Below are 20571 nucleotides of genomic sequence, written 5' to 3'. Positions count from 1 at the left end.
TGCGAGTATCTATTCATGTGTTAATGAAAGTCAATAATTAGTTGTTCTTTCCTATTTTTAAGAGTAATATCTTTTTATTATCTGCAGGAAGATACACGGAATAAACATGTTGTATGAGGTACATTGTTGAGAATATCTCTTTACATTTCCAAAAATATAGCGTTATTTAAAATATAAAAGACGAAAGCAAACGCGCCTTTTTCCCACATGCCAAGCTCATGCCAATGGACTTTCATGATCAAAATAAAGGGAATCGGTGGTTATACCCTGTAGACTTTTCTTCAAGAGGTTGGAAAATGTACCTGCTCCTGATTAAACTTCCAAAATCCAGGCTTACTGCACACCTTAACTCTTGTTCCTCGCTACTCAAGTCTGTGGAAGCACCTTCCAGAGGCTGTTCTGTCTCAATCTTCCTTCCAGAACTTCAAAGAAGCAGTAAGCCTGGTAGTGGCTTTGCAGTTATGGTGGCTGGCTTGGGATCTTATGGTCCTGAGTGTGAGCTCCTGTCAGCCATTGAATTCACACGAGATGGCGTTGACTCAGCCTGTCAGCCTTCTGAGGTCGGCAAAATTAGTACCAGCGTACTGGTACTCGGGGCATTGCATCAGCGCCACAGCTGCACCCTCAGCCAATGATGCGATCCACAGCAGTGTGCTGCATTCGAGGGAGGAAAGAAGCAGTGCACAAACATGTCTTGTCATCCACAATTCTGACCCATTATATTTATTACCCCCATTAACCCTCTTACTTGCAGTTTGCCATGTTTCCTTGACTCCTCTCCTTTTTTTTTTTTTTTTCTTCTTTGGTCCTTCCCTTGCTTATTGTGCCCAAGAGTTGCCCTGCTGCCATATTGTCAGTTCATACCCTCGCTCCGCTTGCTCTTCCATGAGACTCGATCTTGTAAAGAATAAGCAGACATTTCTTTGTTCGTATACAGCACAACGCTGCGGGGTAGCATCATTGGCTAAGGGGACATTGTGCCGCTGATGCAATGCCCTCTGCTGGTTAGGACAGGAATTTGGAATTCGGCCAGGGTGCCAGTGATAGCTCTCCTACTCTTATCAAAGGGCACCATGGGATCTTGAACGTCCACTAACGAATGCTGACAAACGGGATATCCATTTCACATCCATCCGAGAGATGGCACACACTGATAAATCGCCCTGCAAAACACCGGGATGACATTTTATAACTGGGTCGGTATTCAAACCCAGACTGGACTGCTTAGAGGCGATTGTGCGTACCTCTCGGCCATCCTATCAGTCCTAACAATGATATGAAAGAGGAGAATCAGAAATTGAGTAATTGCAAAGCATCATCAAACAGTTGTAGCACGTTCTCGTGTCTCTCAATGTGATGCAGTTCTCTTTTATTCTTCATCACCCGCACCGAAGTACGGATTGCCAAAAACACAACGTATTCATAGATTCCTCGAATCACCCAATGCAGAGAACAATTCTGGTTATTTCGATCAACTCGATGTTGGCGCATCTCTCTAAGTGTTAAACTAGAGCGAAGTCGATGGCGCGCCATCTCAAATCCCCACGCTTCCCACCTAAAGCAAAGTTGAAAGATTGCAAAAAGTTCCACCAGGAATGATCAAATATCAAATTTTGGGTTTAAAAAATCTTTCCATTTTGACCCCTGTGACCCAATTCCCCCACCCCCTGGGGCATGAACCAGGGGTAAAAAAAATCAAAGAAATCGTGACATATTTCATGCAGCCCTCAATAATTGTTCAGTATTTACAAAGTTTTATTTCAAAATGTGCTTGTAATTGTGTGTATTGTTATTTCTCCTTTTGACCACACCCCAGGCGGCGGTGCCAAAAATGTGGTGCTCTTGTACATTCCTGCCATATGGTTGTCATAACTACCAAGTTTGGTGAATTTCTGCACAACCGTTTATGAGATGATAGTGTGATAGACGGACAGACAGAGACGGATAGAAGGAGCCGATTAAAATATCTCTCCCCCCTTTTTTTTTTGTTTTTTTTTTCAAAAAATACCAATAATGACATCTGAGAATTGGATTAAATATTGAATGTCAATGTAATGCAATCACTGTTTTTCCACTCTGGTACTCTTCCATTACAGGTGCAACGGTACGAAGGAGCCTCCACTATTTTCGGACCGCACTCGCTATCGGCGTACATCCAGCTGTATACTGGACTTGCACGTGCCATCGTCACGGTATGTCTAATCCTAATTGTCTGCCGAATGATTGTCTCATCACTGTCAAAATCTGTGGGGTTTTTGTTTTCAATTATTACGGTATGTGCCTATCCGTCGCTTCACTAATGGGTCTAATCAAAAGACAGCATGTTGTACTTCACGTTTATCTGTGATTCAACAAGGATGTAACATGAAGTAAAACACTTGAAACAGGATCTTTCATAACACTTAATTGTTGTTGTTGTTGTTGTTGTTGTGGTTGTGGTTGTTGTTGTTTGTGCTCCTTCTGTGGACTTTTACATAATTTTATATTGCTTGGAGAAATATTACTACATATAATTTTGTGTGCTCCTTCTGTGTACTTCGAAACTTTAAAGGGTTCCTGCTGTCATCGAATAATAAATGTTACTTTTGGAACCACTGCATTTTGAACCCTGAGCTCCTTGGACTTTTGACTCCCCACCCTGTACTCCCTGGAGAAAAATCCGGCCGCTCGGGTACATGGAGGTTTGAATAGCTGCTGGTAAACCGGCCGCTCGGGTATATGGAGGTTTGAATAGCAGCTGGTAAAATGGCTGCGAGGGTATATGGAGGTTTCAATAGTGGCGGGTAAACTGGCTGCTTGGGAATATAAAGGTCTGAATAGCGGTGGGTAAACTGGCTGCTCAGGTATGTGGAGGTTTTAATTGCGGCTGGTAAACTGGCTGCTTGGGAATATAGAGGTTTGAATAGTGGCTGGTAAACTGGCTGCTCGGCAATATGGAAGTTTGAATAGCGGCTGGGAAAACGCCAGCTGGGGTACATAAAGGTTTGAATCGAGACTGGGGTACATAAAGGTTTGAATAGCCGCTGGGAAAACGCCAGCTGGGGTTCAGAGGATTAAGCCCACATTCCCGCTTCTTCTGCAATCCCGGAAAGAGGGACTTTTAAATTTGGCATCTTTAGCATTAATTTGTTTCAAGTCAATCGATTAATTATTAGCTTTCCATGGGTACCTTTTAAAAAATTTTCTCCAACAGCAGGAACCACTAAATTAAAGCTCAAGGTCCCACTTCTTCTTCCTCAATCCCAGAAAACAGGCTTCCAGAACAGACATCTTCATGATTAAATGAATACTAATCTTTGTTCCAAATAAATTGAATATTAGCTTTCCAGCGATACCAATTTTATTACCTTTCAGAATGACCATGCACATGCACACACACACACACCTTTCCTTTTAGGACTACATTCTTGAGCTAAAATAAATGTAAAATACTCATGCCATTGTTGAGTTTGTTCCTTTATACTTCGTAATTACTGAGACAGAAACTTTTTATATCATCGAGAATGTTTTTGATTTCTCTTTAAGCTTTTTATATTTTTCTCCTGTACAGAATACTACAGGCAGTCTTCCACCAGGACCGACCCCTCCACTGTACAATGACTCCACACTCATCACCATACTCAAGGAGCCTCCTGTTGACAAGACTCCACTTGGTTATTCCTTTGGAGATGTTCTTTCAGATGCTAAGCCGAGTTACTATCCCGTAAGTATCTGTGTGGAAAGCTCAATGTTTCATGGTAGATGCAAAGCAGATGTAGTTCTTACATGTATTTTTTTAATCTTGTGCTAAAGAATATTCCTCACCTATTTCAGTGGGTGCATGTTCAGTGTCATGTGGAGGATGAAAGGAAATACAAGGAAGTACTTCAATGCAGGAGGTCACTAGGCCCATCAGCGTCAGTGCAATCGTGCCAGCATCTTATTACTTCCTCATTGCCACTACTTCCAGATACCTATATAAAAATGATCCACTGATTGCTGTCACTGCCCTTGCAGGGAAATCATTCCATGCATTCACATCTCTCTGAGTGAAAGACCGCTGGCTTACGACCATCATAACTCTCCTCTTTATCACTCTTAAATTGTGCCCCCTTGCTGTGTCGGTGTACCTTCTGCTGAAAATTTATTAATTATTTTTATTATCTCAAACATCTCCATCAGATCTCATCGTAATCACCTCCTTTCTAATATATAAAGTGCGGGTTCCTTCAGTCGGTCCTCACAGCCTCGTATAGCAAGCCACTGGATGAACCCTCTCAATGGCAGCGATGTCCCTCCTGAGATGTGACCAAAATGGAACACAATATATTCTTGAAGATGTCTCACTAAATTCCTGCACAGTGTTAAAACTACTTCCTTTGATTTATAATTGATCCTCCTACGAATATATCCTAAAACCATGTTTGCTTTACCAATAGCTGCCTGGCATTGTCCAGTCTGCATATACCCCCCCCAGGCCCCCAAATGTATTACCACCCCAGGATCCTTCTCTTGTGTGACACGCTCTAAAATTGCTCCTTGCACCCTGTAATCTCTATTTTCATTGTTCTTTCCCGTCCCCAACACCTTACACTTGGTCAGGTTAAATTACATCTGCCAATCTTTTGCCCAATCCATACAAGTATCGATACTCTCTTGTATCTGATCACCACCCCCTCTGCTATCCACCTTACCTCCAAGCTTTGTGTCATCCGCAAATTTGGAAAGCTTACTCTTTACCCCATTATCCAAATCGTTGATATAAATAATAAATAGCAATGGTCCGAGTACTGATCCCTGAGGTACTCAGCTACTTACATCCTCCCAGCAAGACTTCCTCCCATTCACAGCCACTCTTTGCTTCCGACCACTCAGCCAGTTTGCAATTCAATTAGCTACCTGAACCAACCACTCCACAAGCCCTCACTTTGGCTAACAACCTCCGATGTGGTACCTTGTCAAATGCCTTCTTAAAGTCTTGATATACTATGTCCACTGCCTTTCCCTCATCTACCCAATCAGAAACTGCTTCATAGAACTCAAAAAGATTTGTTAAACAGGCACTACCTTTGGTAAAGCCATACTGACTACCTTTAATTAGTTTTTATTTATTCAAATGGTTCCTCATCTGGTCCTTAATTAATGTCTCCAACACCTTCCCCACAACTGAAGTCAAACTAACCAGTCTATAGTTTCCCAATTCTTCTTTGGATCCTTTCTTTACAAAAAACACTTAAATATTAAATTTGCTACTCTGAAATCCACTGGTACTTGTCTCGTCTACAACTGTTGAGACCACGGTAGCATGCTGATTGAGATCAAGCGCTGTCCACACGTATGGTCTTGGTAGAGAAGAGCTTTAATTCACACCAAACATGTATACATGGAGAGATATAGTGAGACAGAATACCCACAGTAGTCCAGCTCAATCTAAATCTGCGAGCTTGGCACTCTGGCTTGCCTTGTATACAATTTGTCCTGCCCCTTGTGGGACCATCTGGTTTCAAGATTGGCCCAGCTCCCATCACTGTTTTTTATTGAGACTGTTTCCCAAAGATCAATTTCCTCCAAGGGGTAAAAGCCTGGTGCTGATTTCCTCCCTTTGGGCTCTAAAAGCCATCTGGTTTGGTCATTATCCGGCCAGGGAGTCAGGAAGACTGCTTACTTTTTACGAGCCTTTACCTTCCTTTCCTTATTCCACATTGGAAAGTGGAAGCAGCTGTTGTGCTGTGTCAAATGGCACTGATTTACGATCGAGCTTCCTTCTGCTCGAGGCTTGTTTATGACCAAGCTTCCTTGGCTCAAGGTTGATTTACGATCGGGCTTCTCTTGGCTCAAGGTTTTTACAAGGGCAATAAAAAGCCAGTTGCTCAGCCGTGTCACAAAGAAAGAGACTACATGCTTTGGCTTTTAACAGAGCCAAGAACTGCAGCTGTTAAGAGTACTCTATAATGAATGCTTTTGGCTCTTTCTTTTACTTTTGATTTTTAAAAGTAATTCTGCTAACAAATGGCTATTCTCAGCTTGGGAGATATACAGTCTCTCAACAATCGCTCCTCTTGTTACTTTGGAACGTTTGTGTAAAAGAAACAAACAGTTACATAATAAATTTGCGAGATGGAGCATCCATGGACCGGTAGGACGGCAGGCAGGATTCTTTTCTACAGGTGGTCCACTCTTATTGTCAGCTCCAAGTGGCCCATGACGTCACGGAGGCTGCTCCTGCACCTTCTAACCTTATAGAAAAGCCCCCTCTCTACCCCCATAACCGGCGCACCAACACCCCACCCCTATGTAGAACAGTGGATACGTTTCAACGATTATGACTTCGGCATAGGTCCTGAGGAAGCAAAGTTTCTTTCCAAAAGCGGCTCTCACAAAGTTACTTTACGCACAAAAGGATATATATGTATATATTTAACTAACACGGGTTCGTTACGAACAACAAGTAAGAATATTTTGGCTAACTATTGTTCTTTATGAACAACAAGTAAAAATATATTTGGTTAACTGCAAGCCAGAGTACAAAATTCCAGAGTAAAATAAGAAAGTACAAAATTCCAGAGTAAAATAAGAAAGTACAAAATCCCAGAGTAAAATAAGAAAGTACAAAATCCCAGAGTAAAATAAGAAAGTACAAAATCCCAGAGTATTTGCCAACAAGGCAATGGTTATATCGTATTTCTTCCCATGCCCTCCATTGGCGCAAGCAATTTGAGGCACTCATCCAATGTGAGATTGAGCAGTGGGCCAACAGTCCCATTAAGTTCACAGTATATTTCAGGTTCTATGGGTTGGGGAGAGAAAGAGAAGTGAATTATCGGGGAGGGTAGAGACGGTGGAGGTGCTGGCAGCGGCTCGACCACGGCAATCACAGCAGGCCTTCCCGGTCCGTCTTCATTTTTGTTGTCTTCTTTGCTGCAGAGAAACATCATCTCACGCACTCCCTGATTAGACTTTTAATACAAGTGATGACAACGATCACAGCTATGAAGATCATGAGCCCAATGAACAACCAATGGATTATCCAGGCTCCCCAACTGCCAAATATTCCCATCAACCAAGATCCCATTGACCATCCCTTGTTAAATTTATGATATTTTGCACCTTCGGCCTTAATTTTGTTGGCCAAATTGTCGATTTCTTCTGAATTATCTGGGATGTATGTGCAGCACTCTGCCCCTATGACTGAACAAGTCCCTCCCTTTTCTGCCAGCAGCATATCCAGGGCGATACGGTTTTGCATAACGGTTGTTCGTATAGCTACCAGCTCGGCACTTGTTTTGTGGAATCCTTCGCTAGTGGTGTTAGCCAGTTTCTCCAATGATGCTGCCAAATTAATAATTTCCCTTGCACTTTTGCCAGCTCCATAAAAAGGAAATGCAATCATAAAAAACCTCTCAACTTCTGAAATGACTCTTTTCGATCTGGCCTGTGGCATAAATGGCGATTGGTCAGTGATCCGAATCCGGGGTAGTACAAATCCCAAATAGCACAACCCTGTCCATCCCACCGGTAGCCATGAGTACGCCTTATATCCACACACAAAATATGTACCATTCAGGGGTGCCTGTGGTTCGACGAGGTTATTTTCTTCTATATTTACAGGTATGGTTGTCCCATTTATTCGTCCTTCAATGGTGGCCGCCTCATTACCATGTCTCGCATAATGTTGGCATGTTGATTCCCCTAAGTAGGGTCCGCTGCCCTGTCTTCTAACGAGGCAAATTAGTCCAATTTGTTTGTGCATGAGTTGAAAATGTGGAGGGTACTTTTCTAATCCTTCCCCCTTCTTCAATCCGTCAAGGTTTGTTATTTTTATTGCTCTCGCCGGGCCTGTATCATGACTCTCCGTTCAATAGTTCTGTACTTAGGGTAATACCAATGCTCAAAGCTCGTACAATTGTATCCCCCCTCTTCCCAGTTACTCCTTATTTCCACTATTCTTTCTTTCACTGATGCTGGTGTCTTCTCTATTTTAAGGCCCAGTCACACCTTGACGTTTTAGCCAGCGATGGCAACGTATTAAAATTTATGTAAAACGCTGGCTTACGTTGAACTTTTGATGTTTTTTTTTTTTAAGATTCGGACGTATTCATAGCGACTTGGTCTTATGTATAACGCATTAGTAACGGACACAGAACGTTTCGTTGTGTTATAGATAACTTATACCAACGAATACTGAACCTGTTGTCAGCCTACACAACCTATGCCCAACGATAGTCTAACTTAGGCATAGCGCGATGCACGCATCGCCAACGATGTCGTGACGTAGCCTATTAAAAGGCTGACGCACAATGATTCGAATCATAACTGCCGTAGAAATGGAAGTGTCAACATCGCAGTCACACCTTGGCGATCTTGCCAGCGTATGCCGACCTAAGAAAAATGTGTCTAAAACGTTGGGGCACGTCAAATACGGTATGAGTAAGTTTGGTATACGTGAGTAGAACGCTAAAGTACGCTATCATACGTCGTAGTAAGTAGAGTACGTCAAGAAATTTTAAACATGTTCAAAATTTTACGACTTACTTGGCGTATGACACACATTCCGCATGCGATGGGGATAAGTTGTACACACGATATGCGGACGCTTACACACGTCCACAAAGGCTACTTATAAGCTACTCATTCGTCGAAACACGTCGCGGTAATGTCTTTTTTACGCGAAACTTATTTCTAACTTATGTTTGACATGCTTTGAACCAATTCTTTACGTAGTCCCAACACACATTGACGTATGTAGACGTATTCCAATGACGTCTTCCGGTCGACAAAAAAATAAATGAACGTGTTTCTAACTTACAACTGCCATATAAAGACGTGTTCCCAGCGATTTTGGGAATTGGTATATAAAAATGGTGCTCATACAAGGGGAACCCAACAGTGTTTTTGAGTCGATGTCCATGTCAGCAGTATCAGTATCAGTATTAGTATTAGTATTAGTTTGTTCATGTTGGCAGTAGTAGGTGAGTGTGAGGGGGGAGGGTGTGGGTTATGATGGATCCTCCTTGCGTCCACGGGTAGGAGACATCTTTGCACCATTGTTCGAAGTTCTTCGCGGCTAATTTTTTATGGGGCTTTTTCAACAATGAGCTATGGCTTGTTTTTACGATTTAGGTCTATTCATAACAGGTTGGACAAATGCACAATGAACTAATAATGTGCATCGAGCACTTCGATAACTTATAGATACAGTATACCAACGAATAATTATCGTGTAGCTGGCGTTCACAAACTATGCCCAACGATAGCCTAACTTATCCATATCGTGCGGCAGTATATCTTTGCCGGTGTCGTGGGGTTTGCTATTCATAGGCTGCCACTCAACGATTTAAATGGCTGCATCTCCACTATTGAAAGTAGACGCTTGCGCTCAACAATTGGATTTTTTTTCACACTCAACGACTTTTAAACGGTACCACTCAGCTATTTTCATTGTTTACAATGAACGATTTAAATTGCTGTCACTCGCCTTTGTTTTTTGACGCTGGCGCTCGGAAATTTTAATCGTTTCTATTGAACGTGCTAAATCGCTCAAACTCCACTATTGAAAGTAGACGCTTGCGCTCAACAATTGGATTTTTTTTACACTCAACGACTTTTAAACGGTACCACTCAACTATTTTCATTGTTTACAATGAATGATTTAAATTGCTGTCACTCGCCTTTGTTTTTTGACGCTGGGGTTTGGAAATTTGAAGCGTTTCTTCTGAACGTGTTAAAACACTCAAACTCGACTATTTTAAATAGACGCTGCCGATGGACAATTGGAATCATAGCCAAGCTAGACATCGAAGTGTGAACATCCTCGTCATGCCGAAGAAAAGTTTGAAGAATGCTGCAAATAAGTGTCCTGGCCGTGGCCGTGGACGCTGACGCAAGGACGATCCATTATACCGACGTCTTTCAGCCTATGAGTAACTTAAAAGTAACGTCTGTCGACGTGTGGCAACAATCACGTAACGTGCCAACAACACGTTAATCATAGGTTAGAAATAAGTTTCGGGTACGCTAAACATTACCTCGGCATGTCTCAACTTATGATTAACTTACAAGTAGCATGTGTTGACGTCTGTCAACGATCGCAGACCGTGCATACAACTTGTGGCCAGCGTAGCGGAACGTGTGAGTCATACGTCGGCATACGTCGTGAAATTTCAAACATGCAAAAATTTGAGGACAACCGAAAAGTACAACGTTTAAAGCCAGCGTACAACGACGTATGGCAGTGTTTTTCAGCGTGCTCTCAATGTTATCAAAACTTACCCATAACGTATTCAACGTGTGCCAGCGTTTTAGAAAAAAATTTCAAAAATAGGCATACGTTGGCTAAAACGTCAAGGTGTGACTGGGCCTTTAGTTAAAATTGGCCTATCTTGCCTACGGACTAAGTACCCACACATGTCCTCCCCCTGGAGTGGAACTGCATACAAGGGTAATCCGTGTTTTGAGGAGTGTGGGAGGTGGGAGCATACCCAACATTCCCTTTTGTTCATTGTCCTCGCGTACTGTAGGGATAGTGCCAAGTAGGTGTTCAGTGGATGGTCGGTCAATTCTTTATGTAGGGTTATTCCTCGTCTCTTTCTTTTACCACCCCTTAAGTCTCCCTGATCTAATCCCTTACTCCCTTTTCCCATTATTGTAGTTCTCACATTATTAGTGATTCCTTCATCATCACGTTTACAGTCGGAATTGTGAATTACCCATATGCAAACTAGTGCACAAAGAATCGTGGTCGTGGAAAGATAGGTGTTGTTCATGTTGTCCCTGTCTCTGCTGGTATTGCAAGCTTACAATGTGTGGCGTGTATGCAGGCTGTCTTACCTTCTCACTTTACCGCAGTCGGAGTGGTCAGCAGTACCTGAAATGGTCCTTTCCACCGAGGTTCCAAGGCTGTTTTCCTTGTGAAGTGTTTTATCTGAACGTAGTCTCCTGGCTGGAAGGCGTGGTACGGCTCGTCCACTGGTTCGGGTCGGGCCTCTTTTACCCTTGTGTGTATCGCCCTTGCGATCCTGCAGAGCTGAGACATCCAGAATGTAGGTCGGCTCTTCTGTTGGTGTTAATGTCAGCATCGCTCCTTGCACCACGAGGCCACCCGCAGTCTGTCAATATGACCTACCATCCTCCTTCCTGCTGGAACCCCGATCGTCTTCTTTGGGGGCAATCCCTTTTCCAATGTCCTGGTTGTCCGCATTGGAAACATACTTGCGGCGCTGTTGGTTGTACCTGCCCTTGGCCTGCTGCAGTTCTTGAGCGGGTCTGTGGTGGCGCTTGTGTCCAATTTTTGTTTCTTCCACTCCCTCTCTTGGGCCGTTCGTCCTGTGCTGCTGGTGGGGGTCTTTGCAGAACTCTCCTGAGTCGTCCCCATTGTCTGGCCGCATCCTCTTCCGAGTCTGTGTCATCTTCCTCCAGTTCCCACTTTCTCCAATTCTTACCATGTCTTTTTTTCTGCTGCTTTGTCTAACAACACCATCTGCAACACTTCGTCTTTAATTTTTGTCTTTGCGTTCTCCCTTTCTTCCGCTCGGTCCAAACATTGATCAGCCGCTATACAAATCTCACTTGCCCCTTTGCCCTGCCAACCTAACAGTACATACTTTAATTGCTTCCTAATTTGAGGCCTGAGCCCTTCCATTACGAAGTTTGTCAATGTTCGCTGCGGTATGTCTCCCTCAACTTGAAAACCCCCATATTGTAAGAGTGTCTGTATTAATCTATCCATGAATTTGGATGCCCGTTCCCCTTGACGTTGCTTTGTTTCATAAATCTTATCCCAATCTAGTGCTGGCGGTCGCAACGCTGTTTCAATCTCATCATACAGGCGCCGTCGCTTATTTTGCCGATCTGCGTCGGTGCATTCTGCTGGTTCGTCCGCTGTCCATAGAACACCTTCCCGAGCTTTCTTCCACACATATGGAGACAACACGGCTTGACATAACACCCCAATGTCGTTATGCGTGCAGCCGGTGTGCCTCAACCCACTGCGTTATTAATTCCTTTATTGCTCTTGCATTTCTTCCCTGATCTAACACTCTTTCTTTCATTGATCTTAATTCGCTTTTTTTAAACGGTCGGTACACTGACTGAGCTGGCAGTAATCCTGACACCTCTGGAGTTACCTCTTGAACTGGGAAGGCAGAGGCTGTGGCCATCAACCCCGTACCTTCCAGGTTCGGATTCAAACTTGGTGTGTTATTAACATATGCAGATGGATTACTTGCATTACTTCCCTGAGCTTCCCGCCCTTGTACCACCATTTCAGAGGCAGTTACAGGAGCGGGAGTAATCTCAATCCCTTGTTTTGGCAATCCTTTAACCTGTGTTTCTAATTTCAACAGTTTCCGCTTTACCAACTTTCTAGCCACTTCACTTACTTGGAGGACCTCTTCCTCCCATAATTTGCAAGCTTCAAGGTCTGGCTCTGGTTCTAACTTATCACTTGTCCGTTGTTCTAATCGGCATGACAAGTTATCTATAATTTCTGCTCTTAAGGAACCCCATCTCGGGAATGGATGTGCGTCCTGTTTTGTCCACTTATACCACAATGCCAATTGAGTACATGACTTAACTCCATATTTTTCATACATCATTCCCGCCACGGTATTCGTGGACGGTGCATTTTTATCCGACTTTGGTTTCACAAACTTATTCCCCATTTCCCTTGGTCCTTCCTCGAGTATTTCTTGGGTCGGGACAGTGTTTCCCGCCTGGGGATGATCTCGGGCTAGGTCGGGCGTCTTCCACCTTTCCACGGACCCTCACACTCCCTGGCACACCTCACGCACGCTCAATCTCCCAACGGAATCTCCCGTTTGGACCCTGTCCCGAGGTGTTCTTGGATTGCCCCTTCCTGGGTTTCCCTCAACCTCGCAATGGACCCTTAACCCTCCCAGGGGTACCCCCTTTTGATGTGTAAAAAAGCTCCTTCTCCCCCTTATTCTTTTAAGATAAGGACAGATCACAAAGAGCAGCGAACTTATATGCCCTGGCGCGAGAAAAGAGGCAGTTCTTCTTACCTTATCTTTAAGCCGGCCGGCTTCTGTCCTCCTTTGTCTCACCAGGGCAGTCTCGCTTTCCTCCTTGATCCGTCTTATCCTGCCGACTACGCCAAATGTTGAGACCACGGTAGCGTGCTGATTGAGATCGAGCGCTGTCCACACGTATGGTCTTGGTAGAGAAGAGCTTGAATTCACACCAAGCATGTATACATGGAGAGATATAGAGAGACACAGAATACCCACAGTAATCCAGCTCAATCTAACTCTGCTAGCTTGGCACTCTGGCTTGCCTTATATACAATTTGTCCTGCCCCTTGTGGGACCATCTGGTTTCAAGATTGGCCCAGCTCCCATCACTGTTTTCTATTGAGACTTTGTTTCCCAAAGATCAATTTCCTCCAAGGGGTAAAAGCCTGGTGCTGATTTCCTCCCTTTGGGCTCTAAAAGCCATCTAGTTTGGTCATTATCCGGCCAGGGAGTCAGGAAGACTGCTTACTTTTTAAGAGCCTTTACCTTCCTTTCCTTATTCCACATTGGAAAGTGGAAGCAGCTGTTGTGCTGTGTCAAATAGCACTGATTTACGATCGAGCTTCCTTCGGCTCGAGGCTTGTTTATGACCAAGCTTCCTTGGCTCAAGGTTGATTTACGATCGGGCTTCTCGTGGCTCAAGGTTTTTACAAGGGCAATAAAAAGCCAGTTGCTCAGCCGTGTCACAAAGAAAGAGACTACATGCTTTGGCTTTTAACAGAGCCAAGAACTGCAGCTGTTAAGAGTACTCTATAATGAATGCTTTTGGCTCTTTCTTTTACTTTTGATTTTTAAAAGTAATTCTGCTAACAAATGGCTATTCTCAGCTTGGGAGATATACAATCTCTCAACACAACAAGCTATTAAAGATATCCGCTAACATCCCACTTATCTGCCTCAATACTCTTACCACCTCCCTCAATACTCTTGGATCCACATTATCTTTCCTGGAGCTTTATCATCCCTTCGTTTCCCTATCTGTTTATGTTTTTGCTTCGAATTGGGTCTCTTATAAGAGCCCTTGATCATTTCTGATGTAGATACTCTCTGCTATTGGAAGTTCCCAACGGTTCTTGTGTGAATGGACAAACAAAATAACTATTTAATAAGCCTGCCATCTCACCCTCATCATCCACGTCCTCCTTTGCTATTCCAGAAGGGGCTCAAACTCTCTTAACCTGTTTTTTTTTTTTTTAATCCCTTGTGTACTAAACAATGCCTTGCCGTTGTGTTTAATATTTTTGTCCATATCCTTTTCACGTTCTCTTTTGGCCTGCTGAATTATTGCTTTAACTAGTGTCTCTTACTCCTACACTGATGTGTCAGACTCTGGTCCCATTATTTTGTACTTGATGAATGTCTTCTGCTTTCCCTTGATTACACTGATTTCTCAACCACCCTGGTCTCTTACCTTTACACATCATTGGAATAGACCGACTCTGCACCGTACACATTTGCTCCTTGAAGTTTGCCCATTTCGGGCTAGTTAACTTTTCCAAATTCAGAACATCCAACTCTCTTTTCGTACCTTGAAAGGATGTGCCCCAAACTGGAGAGAAGGCAGGCCCATGAAAGAAAAATGGATAGCCGTGAATAAGAGATGCATTAGGAAGCCAAGGGATAGAGGGCACAGCGAGGACTGGGAGAAGCGTGTGAGCAAAACTGGGAGGGGTAGCTCGAGGGTGGCTGGAGCGAGGGAGCAAACATCCGACAGCCTGTCGGCGCAAGATTTGTGTCTTGCTCACCAGTTCATCATCGTTTGTGCACCCGACTGACATTGAGGAAGTAGGGGGGGTGAGCCATGGTTGATTGGCACAAATCTATACCACCTGTGACACAGTGCAGAACTGTACCACCTGTGACACACAAATGGATGAGCCATGGGAGATCGTCAGGTCAGGTGAGATAGTGCAAACTCCTGCAACAGAAACTGCAAAGATTGCACTCTCTGATTTGGTCATCTTACAATTAAAGACCACTGACAAGTCATGCTGACCGGCAGGTTACATGGGTGTCAAACGATTGAATCTAAAGCTAAAGCATCTACTGTAAAACCAATCGTGCAATTTAAGCGTTGAATTTATCGAATTAGAAACATGTTGTCAGGAGAATTGCCAAGTCAATTCCTACCCCCCCTCCCCCCCTCACAGGGGAGTTGCCCTGGGTACTACCAACAAGAGTGCAACATTTGGTGGAGATCGGGCCAGCCCTGTTTAATTCCATGATTTTCAGATGTACACACAGATGTACATAAAATTGCCTTACTAAATACTAGCAAGGGTGCCTGGTGTTGCTAGGCAACGACGGGTCCCTCCGTCCTCCGATCCCTTCCACTTCCTCATCCCATCCCTTCCCCTGCCTCCTCCTACCCAACCCACCCTTCCTCTCCCTCCGGACTCCCACTCCCCTTCCCCTACCTCCGAACTGCCACCCTTCCCCTGCTTCCCCTGCTTAGTGGAGCTTGGCTTTGGAGATTCCCACTCTCTACGTACGTGTACAGTGCCAAAATGTAAGTTATCTCTCCAGCTGACTTGTAATACCTTCTGCACCACCACCGGGTGGTGCTACACTATCCACATTTTCAGAGGATTGTCATCGACCTTCCAAACCCCCACGAATACAGATTTAAACCAAGTAGCCCATGCTCACCACAAGGTCGAACTTGGACCACGTGCCAAGTTTGGCGGCAATTGGCCAGGTAGTTTTGGCGTGATTGGTGTTGCACACAGACAGACAGAAAATGACATTTATTTATTAGATGCTCGGATTTCTAGTTCAGTTATCGATGAATCCTTGAAAGTATTGACTTATTTAATTGTCATCCTTTTATTGCATGGTCGTGATTGCAGTAGATTAATTAGTTTTTTTTTTGTAATGTATCGCACACATGTGTGGTGTCTGGTTTGTGGTGTGTGCTTTGGTTTGGTGTGCATTTTAAAATATATATTTTGTTTAAAAAACAAACAAACATAAAAGCTCCAATTTCATTCTTTATTCCATTGCTCTTAATTAAGTCCATTTAATCATTACTATTATTGTAAAATAATTATAGCTTGAAAAGAAGATATAAACTGGTGGTAACCAGGTTGATTTTGTAACTGGCTTTCCTGCTGGATCTACTAGTACGACTACTACCACAACTACCGCCACCAGCAGCAGCAGCAGCAGCAGCAGCACCTGAACAGTCCCAATTAATCCCGCCTTGTGGGGTCGGTTGAAAAGTTTTTCTTCAATTCTTCACGAAGCAGCTGTCCAGGCTTGACGTTCAACTGTAGCCAATATAGGAAGTAATTTGTATAGTTTGTTCAGGATGCCGGTGATAACTCGCCGACTCTTTGTGAAAGACGCCTTGGGATATTAACAGGCACCGATTAATGCTAGCAGAGGGTACACCCGGCTTAACATCCATCCGATAGATGGGCTACTTTGTGATACACCACCCTGCCTGCAAAATACCAATCCGAAATCGTATTCAGGTGGGGGAATCAAACTCAAACCAGAAGGGCACTCGGCGGAGCGCATACCTTCGCCAGGTTGAACAGTTTACGTTTTGTATCCTACTGATCGGCCGGATCTGGATCTGTACCTGAAGCAAAATCTAATCGGCTTGTTCTTGTCAGCTAAACAACTCATCCACCAAATTTAATCCGAATCCGTCCATTACTTTTTGAGATCCTGTTCACAGACAGACAGACAGGGGTAAAAACATCACCTCCTCCCACGTTTGCAGGTGGAGGTACCCAGACAGGTAAAAGGTAAATGGCCTCCTTGTACACCATCCTGCAGGAGATGTTTCCTTGTGGGTACCATATGATAATAGTTAGGTGGATACCACACAGACCATCAGGTGATGCCACCTCGTCAGTTTTATTCCCATATATCAGAGAAGAGATTTCATCTCATTTGAAAATGAAGAACCCAAGACCTTTCTCCCAGTGATGCACATTCATGGTGTAAAGTAATCCTAAACAACCTGAGCTGAGTGTAATAACGGGCTGAAGGGGACATTGCGTTTCCCCTCCGAAAGTCCTTCATATTTCGGCAACATCCTTAAGACAGCCAATCGGAGATGTTCATAAGTAAGACCGAGTCACCCCCCTCCCCCCCTTCTCCCCTACCCCCACCCCACTAACCTTCATTTGTTCATCAATGGTACACCTTTTTATATTATGACGCAAGTGTAAATTTCATCATCGTTGGCAAATATATGATGGGTGTTTATAAAATTTGACTTACAAGATACCCACAATAATCCAAGATACAGTATATACCAATGTTTATTTATTTATTTATTTATTTATTTTTAATGTATAACTACATCCAGTCATAGGATATGAAAAACCATCCACTGTTTAATTCCATTGGGCACTGGATTGGTGGCATCACCACACCTGTAATAATAATGATGATGATGATGATGATGATGCACCTTGTAGGTTATCCCTCCATGCTTCTTTGATTGATTTACCTTCCACTTAGGCCACAGTTCCATTTTCTGGGTCCTAATACAGCCAGCTTTGTTCTCTATGGTGCAGGGAGAAGTCGTGTCCACCACCTTTGTGACAGGAAATCCCAGGAACTGCCTCGGCTGCATGGTACATATAAATCTTTAAACACGTTTCATCATTATCCAACACTGCCATCCCATCACAAAAAAATTATCATTTCACGATTGGAGTTGGTGGGGGTGGGGAGGTGGGAGGGCAAAGAGGATATGATGTCCAGTGACCAATGAGGGTGGGGTCTAGTCCTGATGTACAGCTCCCTGCATTGCCTTTTCTCTCGTGGGCGACCCAGAGTGGAGACACTTTTCTCACTGTGGAGTTGCTCTTGGAGGAACAAAGCTGGTCATTGGTGCACACCGATTCTGCTTGGGAAACCCGGTGAGAGATACCTGCTCAATGCGATCATAACCCGGTGAGACACACCTGTTCAATGTGATGATTAAGCTCCCAGGTTTGGAGATGATCTCGGTGTGTGGCACAACAGCTCATGCTAATTTATCATAACATTTTAACCTTTCAATGTAATTATATTTTCCTAATAGAAGTGAATGAATAAAGGAATAGTATCTTTAATATTATTATTAACACTCTCTGCCAGTTTTTAGGACCATATATTTATTATGTATGCAAACATGCTGGGATTTTTGCATCTCCATCCCACTTACCCCTTCTCTCCCTCCCTCCTATTTCCTGTCTCAAAAATTATTTCCTTTCTCTGTCCACACCTCCCAAGCTATGCGCTGCCCTCCCCTATCTCTCCAATTATTCTCCCATCTACTCTTTTCCTCAATTTGGATTTTCTCATACCATATGCGGACGTATTAAATAGATGTCGCCTGTGTGATTTCTGCAGCTTCATGTGGGAGAAGCAGCGGCGGGGTCGAAGCAAAGCCATTATCCTGTGGGATGTTTCAGCCGAGACCAAACCAGGTCAGTATCGGATATGTCACAGAGGTTACTATCGCAGGGCCCAAGGCGAAGGTACAAGCGTTTCTCCCTTCAGCGGCTGCTCAAGAACCTTCAGCATCCTCAGCCAAGCTTGAGATCGATCAAACTGGTCGGTTTGACACCCATGAGCAATGATTCACATGAAGCTTCCCAGTTTATCTCAAGCAAAGCTCCCATCAGCGGGTAACTGAAACCCTCGTAACGAATGGATATGGACCAAAGAATTGTGCAAACCATTAAAATAATAAAGTATTGTATTTCACTGCATTGTCAGCTGCACTTGGCATGAAGGAGTCATTTATTTATTACGTATTAGCAAACACAAACCGTCACTTCGCTGACGGGGATATTAAGAGTGGAGGGGAGGAAGAGAGAGAGGAAGCAGGAGAGCGATGACAGAAGGGAGGCAGAGAGGATGGAGGGAAGGAAGGAGAGAGGAGGGAGGGGAAGCTTGGAGGGGGGGGGAGGTGGGGAGATCGACGCATCACCAACGTTGCTATACACTGTGGGAGGGAGGGCTGGGAGAAGGGGGTAAGAGATAGAGACAGAGGTGTGGGAGGAGAGTGCTGCATTTTATTAGGCAGGGGGAGCAATGAGGGGGCACAGAGAGAGAGAGAGAGAAAGTGAAGGGTGGGGGAAAAGAGAGAAAGGTGAGGGGAAGAGGTGGGGTGAGCAAAGAGAATGATATGTTATGCTTAATGACCAAACACACACAAAGGTGGATACTTTGGAAACCTGGGGCGGGAGCATTTAAAACCCACACCAGCTACCTGGCAAAGGTCTGCCTGCATGCCCATACATGCAGCGACCTTTGCACTCCTCCGGCTCACTCCGAATCTGATTCGTACATGCTGGAGTCCGCTCAACAGAGGGGGACAGGTGGGGGATCGGGGGGAGATAGAGCGGTAGAGAGAGAGTGGGAGGGTAGGGTTGGGAGTGAGAGAGCGGTGAGGGGGAGAGGGATTCTACCAGATCAGACATCCAGTTTAATGCCCATCCGAGAGACGGCGCACACATTGATGAATCATTCTGCCTGTGAAACACCGGAATGATAGTTTACAGCTGGGTCAGGATTCAAACCCAGGCTGGACAACTTAGAGTGAGCGTGCGTACCTCTCGGCTTTCTTGTTGTGATGTGGCAATTCATGACTTCATAACAACTGAAAACATGTTTTACTCATTGTGATCATCTTACTATAATTCACCGTCTGTCTGTCTGTTCCCAGGTACCGCAAAAATGGCTGAACCGATCGCAACCATTTTTGGGGTATGTAATCCTGGGACCCCTTGGAGTAAAATAGGCATAAATATAATAACGTAACCCCCTTGACGGCTCCGGGAGGGAGCGGGTGCTTCTAGTCTTACTATAATTCACCGTCTATCCGTCCGTCTGTCTGTCTGTCTGTCTGTTCCCAGGTACCGCAAAAACGGCTGAACCGATTGAAACCATTTTTTGGGTGTGTAAACCTGGGACCCCTTGGAGTAAAATAGGCATAAATATAAAAACATGACCCCCTTGATGGCTCCCATAGGGAGCGGGTGCTTCTAATATAATTTATTTTGCCTCCCCACCTCTGGTGTCAAACCATGGTATCGCCATTGAAGCTTGAAGAACACATGCCAAGCGGCTTCACCAAGCACTCCATGAAACAGTTGAAGAAACTTTTTAAAATGAAACATTTAATTTTTATTTTGTATTTATCTATACCAAAGTGATGGGTCATATAATGGAAGATCGTACAAAAAAGGGGAAACATCGTGTAAAATAAAATTTCACATTTTCAGCGGGCCAGCCACCACCTTTTGCACCGCAGAACAACACGTGGCCAACGCAGGCGAGTGACCCCTGAGCATTGTTCAAGTCGATCGATGTACAGTATTCAGTGACGGTGTGAATATTGTAGAGTGCTCTCCTAGTGGCTTGAGCATTCAAGGAAGCACTCCAACAAAAACAGTTGATAAGGAACGGCTGGCTTGGCAGGCAATGATCCGTCATATTAAACACCTCCTGGAGACGCCCAAGCGATGTCCAAATTGGACAAATGAATGCTTTTTTTAGGAGTCGTAACTGCTGCTGAGTTTGATTCTGGAGCTTAAATTTTGAAGTTATG

General features: G+C 44.1%; 1 protein-coding gene and 1 long non-coding RNA gene across 5 annotated transcripts in view; one reads left to right on the top strand and one right to left on the bottom strand.

Moving 5' to 3' along the window:
- ASAH2 (N-acylsphingosine amidohydrolase 2) overlaps positions 1–18739 on the top strand; it is a 49251-nt gene extending 30512 nt beyond the window's left edge. Inside the window, exons 16-21 of one of the 4 annotated variants that reach the window (XR_015062717.1) lie at positions 1817–1884; positions 2097–2192; positions 3551–3703; positions 17543–17602; positions 17805–17890; positions 18366–18543. Coding sequence is in view for 3 of the 4 variants with exons in the window: in XM_085899597.1 (XP_085755723.1) it covers positions 1817–1884; positions 2097–2192; positions 3551–3703; positions 17487–17602; positions 17805–17890; positions 18366–18647 (801 nt within the window). In the remaining variant the exon portion in view is untranslated. Of the gene's footprint in view, positions 1–1816; positions 1885–2096; positions 2193–3550; positions 3704–17486; positions 17603–17804; positions 17891–18365 lie in introns of those variants that run through there. The other 3 variants (XM_085899597.1, XM_085899598.1, XM_085899599.1) reach the window with 3 other exon arrangements.
- Positions 5321–14779, bottom strand: LOC147019262 (uncharacterized). The gene is made up of 2 exons (XR_015062719.1): positions 12999–14779; positions 5321–11002 (listed from the first exon to the last, which is right to left on the bottom strand). It is a non-coding gene; the product is annotated as an uncharacterized LOC147019262 (long non-coding RNA).
- Positions 18740–20571: the final 1832 nt, after the last annotated feature.

Source organism: Eptatretus burgeri, chromosome 10 (assembly GCF_056783735.1).
Source record: "Eptatretus burgeri isolate ZD-2024b chromosome 10, Ebu_testis_v1, whole genome shotgun sequence".
Taxonomy (NCBI): Eukaryota; Metazoa; Chordata; class Myxini; order Myxiniformes; family Myxinidae; genus Eptatretus; species Eptatretus burgeri.
This window is presented reverse-complemented; position numbering and strand designations above follow the sequence as displayed.